At 47.6% G+C, this 7,013-nt stretch overlaps 1 protein-coding gene across 8 annotated transcripts in view; it reads right to left on the reverse strand.

The window, feature by feature from the left end:
• SMIM43 (small integral membrane protein 43) overlaps positions 1-2,877 on the reverse strand; it is a 7,559-nt gene extending 4,682 nt beyond the window's left edge. For 2 of the 8 annotated variants that reach the window (XR_001816191.2, XR_005195326.1), the window contains exons 1-2: positions 1,443-1,532; positions 396-506 (exon numbers count right to left, since the gene is read on the reverse strand). Coding sequence is in view for 2 of the 8 variants with exons in the window: in XM_037727508.1 (XP_037583436.1) it covers positions 396-506; positions 840-993 (265 nt within the window). In the remaining 6 variants the exon portion in view is untranslated. The other 6 variants (XR_005195330.1, XR_005195329.1, XR_005195328.1 and 3 more) reach the window with 6 other exon arrangements.
• Between the last annotated feature and the right edge of the window lie 4,136 nt (positions 2,878-7,013).

Here is a 7,013-nt window from a genome sequence, read left to right on the forward strand (position 1 = left end):
TTCACCATGTTGACCAGGATGGTCTCGATCTCTTGACCTTGTGATCCACCCGCCTCGGCCTCCCAAAGTGCTGGGATTACAGGCTTGAGCCACCGCGCCCGGCCCCTTGCACTGTCTTTCAAAAGAGCAGAATGATTATTAAAATTGCAAACACTCCTGACATCTCATTTAAATTTCCATAGTCCTCTACTGAGACACTGATTCTTGCAATGAGTTAGGAGTCAGTTTGGCTTTGTGGTCCTGGTAGAAGCTCACCAGTTTTGAGTGGGAGAGAGTCCCTTCATTTCTTGTACCCATTTCCCCCATCCTGAACCTACACTTTTTTAGGCCCAGGATCTTTAGAAGTTTAGTCTTAACTAAGGCCAGCATGAAACCATGTGTCATTCCCAACTTACCATGTGCAGAAAGCTTCCCTCTCCTGTTGTTCCAGCCTTCTCTTCGCAGGCCCAAACTGTCATTGCAGCTGTGGTCCTCTATGCACCAGTCAAGGGCAGAGGCTCTAGGCTCTAGAAAGAGAGACAACATAAATATAGGGAAACGCTTCTGAAGAACGAAGTTATTTCCCAAATTAACATTACCGAGAGGGTACTTAGGGCACACTGGTACTCGAGTTTGCTCCTGCCCGCCCATCTTTTACAAAAGCTCTAGTAATTAACCTGAAACCACAGACCCGCTTCCTCGTCCTTTTCCCTGTTTCCCTACACTATGCATACGGTGCCTCTCTTAGCCGGCCCTCCATGCCATCACCCAAAAGTTCACATACCGGCTAACCCTAAGGCATCTGCCAAATAACTCTCACTGTAGCGTTCATCCTCCGCTGTCCCAGATTCAAAACCCACCCTGCACAGCAATTCGCAGGCACAGCCCGTGGTTGGTGGCTAGAATATGAGTAAGGATCACCAGGAGGAAGGGATTGCTCCCTCCAAATGGACCACTGAACCTTCTCTCCCCCGCCCCCAACCCCAGCACCACCAGATGAACTCCATTTACCATCTCCCAAAGAGCAAAAATATGTAAACTAATATTTAAAATACTTCAAGTGCGCCCTGTTTCCTCATGCCAGCCCTCCCAAATCACACACTCTTTCTCAAAAATGTGGATATTCAGGTTAACCTTCAATTTTGTTCGAAAGTGGCTGAACTGAATTCTCTGAATAATTTAGTTTTCCACTCCTTGGGTATAACTAAAATGCAGTTGGACTGAGAAGAGCTTGCAGATGTCCAAACTCATTCCGGCTCCAAAGGGCGAATTCTCTTTTCGCCATTTCTCCCAGCCCTGGAACAGCTGGGGGTCCCTTCCGAAGATCTCAGCCCAGAAATACATACATCCACCGCCCCTGCCACCCGAACGCGCTGGCAGCCCCCGGCCTCCCACAGAAGCGGAGACTCGGGTCCCCGAGCCTCACGCCGGAACAGACCAGTCAGAGCCGCCGAGACCCGCACCTGGAAGCTGGGAGGCAGCGAGGACGGAGAATCCAGGCGGAGACCCAGCCCAGCGCCCGCGCAGCTCGGTGCCCTCCCGCCGGTGCCCGCACTCGGGTCACACCGCTTGCTCTCGAGAGAAGCCCCAAGGCTCGCGGTGCACCGAGAGGCGCCCGGGCTGGAGCGCCCCGGCAGTGTTGGCCACGGAGTTCTTCAGCTGCTTGATGACCACGAAGAGCAGGAGGAAAAGTAAGAAGAGCAGGAAGAAGAAGAGCGCCAGGTAGAGCAGCAAGTTGAGTTCCCACTCCATGCTGGAGACGCCGGCGCTCGCTGGCGGTGCGCGCTCCGCGCGGGCTGCAACTGGAGGGCGAGCGCGCCGCCCGCACACCCACCTCCCCGCACTCCTGCCCCGCGCGAGGGCGCCCCGCTTTGGGCGCAGACTCCGGGGTCCGTGTTCGGCCTCCCCCGCCTCCGAGGAAACGCGCCAAGGAGCCGAGGAAATCCGGCGCCGACTCTCCCAGCTGGCACCAGAGCCTTCCGCTTCGCCGAGATCCTCTCCCGTGCTCTTGAGGACGCGAGCGACTTCCCTAGGAGCGAACTTCCGCGGGCAGGGACGCCGGGAGAAGAGGTAACAACAGCTCAGTCTCCCAGAGGAGATCGGGACTGGTGTTTTGTAAATGATTTAAAAGTTCCACCACCAACATCCAGCAGGGTCCCTAGCCCAGTCCCTTCCCAAATTATTTCGTTATATCCCTCCGTTCCTGCTTTCCGAAACGGCAGGGGATGCGGTGGCCCAGAGACCCAAAAGATTGAAAGGTGACAGTGAAGATAGGGTCTGAAAGGCTATGAGATGATTTCGTGCTATGAGATGCCTGAGTGAATTCCACTTCGAACTGTCTTGCTCTTCAGAGTAGCAGAAGCATTCAGTGTTGAGTGTACTTTTCTATGGACAACAGGTCATTTGGGAACGCATTAAGAATAAAATGTATTTCAGAAGTTATATAGTACAAAGCTTTCAAATATTGGCCTCGAATTCAATTTCGTTGGTGAAAAGAGGAAAACAAATTTACTCAAAGTGTTTCTTGAGTCCCTCATGCCTTTCTCTCTCTGGTTGACGTGACCCAAAACCCATATCGTGCAGCTTTGAAAGCAATTCAGCGTATCTATTACTGCTTAACAAATTACCCCCAAATTTACTGGCTTCAAACAACATAAACATTGATCATCTCTCACAGTTACTGTGGGTCTGAAATGTGGGACCACTGGCTGCGTGATTCATACGCGACTCCGTTCAGGTGTCAGCCAGGTCTGCCCTCAGCTGACGGCTTGTCTGGAGGTGGAAGATCCACTTCCAGAGTGGCTCACTCACTGGCTGCCAGGTAGGGCTGGTTGTTGGTGGGAGGCCTCAGTTCCCTTCCATGGGTGTTTCCAACACAGCCGCCAGCTTCCCCTCAGAACAAGTGATAAAGGAAAACAAAGCAGAGGCTGCAGTGCTCTTTACTACTAGCTTCAGAAGTCCCATGCCATCACTTCTGCTTTATCCTACTGGTCACACAGGTCAGCCCTATTCAGTGTAGGAGTCCAAGGGCATGAACGCCAAGGAGTAAGGATCACTGGAGCCCATCTCGGAGTCAGCTTTGACAGCTGCTAATACAGCCAGTTACCATTGCCCATTTGTGGGCCCAACTTAACTTTATTCTTTATTTATGAAGATACGGAACTGCCTCCTAGACTGAATTCTGGGGAGGAGGGCTTACAGCACCCCAGATTGTAATAAGTGGCTGCTCCAGGGATGACAGGGGTTCAAAGAGACAGGCTGGTATGAAAACCGTCTGTGAACTGGAAGTGTCATGGACCTGATTCTAGTGTCAGCTCCACCTGTCAGGGGTCACTTTTGCTGGGTGATTCTCAGTCCCCTCATCTGTAACATGCCTTGCTTCTCTTTCCCTTGAATTTGTTATGAGGCTCAAAAATGAGTAAATGTTAAATAAAAACGTGTTTTGCTATATAAATGTCAGATACTGTTGTTACTTTTTTACCAAGGGTCCCCAGTGTTACAAGCTACTGTACGAAATTTCCAGGGCCTGGGCCTCTCCATCCAAACATCTTCCTGCATAAGCATAAATAATCTTTCTTTCATTTTCTCTTTGTCTCTCACTCAACAACATTATATTGATCCACTTCGTAGGCAGTGGTAGGCTGGAGCTGGCTCGTAATGACCCACAGGAGCTGATTGTTCAATTTTGTAAACCAATTGTTAAATTCCAGCTACTATTAAAAATTAACTTATAGAAACTACATTTCTGTTAACAACAAAGGTAATTAATACCTTTTAAATTGCCATTAAAAGCAAAAACTGTGATTGCGTTTGCACCAGCCTCAGTACTACATTTCACTATTGTCTGTTCATTTGAGGTTATTTACATCTGTTGTAGCTGTGTGGTAAAGATGCTGCATGGCGGTATGTTACTGTGTATCTCTTCCCAGCTGTGTTAAGTGCTGTCATGTTGGCAGCTTGAAATTAGCCATGATGAGTGGGTTCTCCCTGAGAAAATGGACAAATGCTACAAATCAGGACCAGGGAGGCAGTTGTTAGATTAACCAGCACAACACTGCTCATGGGGCTATTGAGAGAAATTTGAAGCCTTATACAAATTTAGCAAAGATTTGTGATTTTTTTTTTTTTTTTGACTGCCCAGAATCCACACACCTCCACTCTAAGCACCACATGTTCCTACGGATGGAATTCTCCATTTTATGTAATCTTGGCAAGAAGACAGATCCCAGTGCCTACTTTCCCTTGCCACCTCCTGTTATGGAAACCAAGGGGATCAGATATATCTTTTACCCACTCCTGATACAGTGTAGGGAGGAGGGCAGGAAGAGCTATGCCTGAAACTTAGCCAAATACCCTTGCCTCCAGGACTCTGAATCTTGCGAGCTGTCGGAACAGAAGGAATGTTTGGAAGTCAGATGCATCCCAGTTGCACGGGCACTCTGAGCGCCAGAACAGTCCCAAGAGTGACCTAGGCGCGCCTTCTGCTGCCTGCTGCCACAGCTTCCTCAACTCCCAGCCCCGAGTGGGCACTCCTGCTTTCTTTCCACTCTGTAGCCTTCCACTGGCTTTCCAGGAAATCTTACTGCTGTGAGGCAGAGTGGTTAGCGCCAGTTTGCGAGGGAGAATGCTGACTAATTAAGAAAGCATTGCTTAAGTATTTTGCACATGTTAAGCACTCTTAATAACAAGTTGTTTGGTAGGAAAGGCATATGATTTGGCACATTGCCATCCAGATATCCAAGCTATCAAAGGATGAAAATTGCAGCATGGAGAGATTAAGTGACCTGCTGAAGACCACACAGCTGGCACTGGCAAGTGGCAGGAGAGGGATGTAAACCCAGGAAGTTTGGCCCCAGAGCCTGCACTCCCAACCCTCATGATTGTACTGCCTCACAGGGAAAAGTATTCTTCCTTTTTTTTTTTTTTTTTTTTCTGGCAGAGTCTCGCTCTGTCACCCAGGCTGGAGGGCAGTGGTACGATCTCAGCTCACTACAGCCTCGACTTCTTGGGTTCAGGCAATTCTCCCACCTCAGCCTCCTGAGTAGCAGAGATTACAGGTGCATATCACCATACCCAGCTATTTTTTGTATTTTTAGTAGAGATGAGGTTTCACCTTGTTGGCCAGGCTGGTCTCAAACTCCTGACCTCAGGTGATCCACCCACCTCAGCCTCCCAAAGTGCAGGGATTACAGGTGTGAGCCACTGCGCCCTGCTGGGGAAAATATACTTTTATGTGCATGACCATCAAATTAATCACCATATTTTTTTCTTTTCAGCGTCAGACTAAAAAGAAACACATTTCAAGAGACATATGCCTTTTGCATCTCAGCTCCTACTTTTGAAATCTTGAAGGTCAGAACTTCAAATGAGCCAGTGTTTGTCTGCAGAATGCTGGGGGAAAAGGCCAAGGGATGAAGGTTTTATGTTGTGAAGCTCAAACCCATGTCAGCCTTTCTAACCATAACTATTTAGATTATCCATTTATCTGAGCAGCTTAAATGGATTTATAAGTATTAATTAATAAATTCTTATATTCACTCTCCATATAATTTGTACTTAAAATAATATTGCTGCCATGAGAAATAACATATTACATAGTTAGTAGATGCTCCCAATGCTTTTCAGCCTCTGGTCATATTTATGTACCTCACGAGGCTCTGGACTTCAGTTGATATTGTATAAATGACTCCATATGAATAAAGCAGAATCTTTATCTTCCTAAAGATGCATGTTAGTGGAAATTCATAGAAAGAAAATCCAAGCATTTTAAAAAGCAGAAAGGATACTCATTATAGATAAGAGCATAGCTGCTTCCAGCAACTAAAAGATGCACAAATGGGTAGGTGGAGGGAGCTGTGTCACTACAATCTCATACCACTGCCCACAGTGTGGACCCCGCACATGCTCCCACATACAGCATGCCTCATCCCCCACTCAGAATTAGACTTCATGCATGTTTCATCTTCCTAGTCTCCTTTCCGTGGGTCTCAAAACAACTAGATATTGCCCCAGGACTGCCCAAGGTCTTGGCCTAAGGATCTCTATGGCATGTGGCAAGATGAGGGTTCCCCTTCCCGTTTCCTGCCTTGCTCCTCCTCGCTCTTGCCACTTACAGGAAGCAGGTCTTTGATCATAAGCATCAGAGGTATTTATGAGAAACGATTAATACCAAGAACAGAAGGGTTTATGTGTCTTGCAAATGTGTTTTTCTAAATCGTCTAAACTCCTAAGAAGACACCGAGAAAGGGCTGTAAAAATCTACTGACACAATCCTACCTGGACTTGCCTGTTGTGGGCGCCTGGAGGATGGAAGCAGCTCCCCCAGAAGGGCAGGAGAAGAGTGGGACACAAGAGAAAAAGATTTCCAGACACCTTTCTAAGGTTGACTCAACTTGACCTGACATGAACCCCTCCAGAAAACAAAGAAATGTTTTGTAACATGCTCTGGACTTGAAATGTGTTGTTAACCTGACCAGTAAGACAGGTTCTTAAGTAACAGCACACCTTCCCAGGTGTTACAGGCCATAAAAATTGAGTGATCCACAGATGATTTTTGCTTAGATGGGATCTCCTTAAAGCATGTGCTGAAGATGAGGTCCATACTCCAGGGAAACTTCCAGGCCCTAGGACGCTGTCCTGGCTAGTTAGGGCCTGAATCAGCCCCAGTGATCTTGGTAACTCCAATGGCCCAGAAATATCCAGCCATACTATCCATGCCTCTGTGGCACTCCACCTCCCTTGCTTCTGCCCCATACACAAAAATGCAATCGTGTTCATTTCTGTGAAGGAGATAGATACAAACTGGGCCTCCTTGAAATTGCTCCTTGTTTACACTCTTAATCACCCCTACAACTCTCTAGATCAGAATTAGAAAGGCTAAGAGAATGTTCACTGCTGTAGGAGAACAGAAAAGTGAATTGTTGTACCTGAGGGAGTGGTGTGAAGCTAATCAGCCTTTACTGTAACACCCCATGATAGGATTTACTCTTTACACCTTCACCTCTTCCCAGATCCTATCCTCAAATGAATGACTT

Source organism: Cebus imitator, unplaced genomic scaffold (assembly GCF_001604975.1).
Source record: "Cebus imitator isolate Cc_AM_T3 unplaced genomic scaffold, Cebus_imitator-1.0 Scaffold233, whole genome shotgun sequence".
Classification (NCBI taxonomy): Eukaryota; Metazoa; Chordata; class Mammalia; order Primates; family Cebidae; genus Cebus; species Cebus imitator.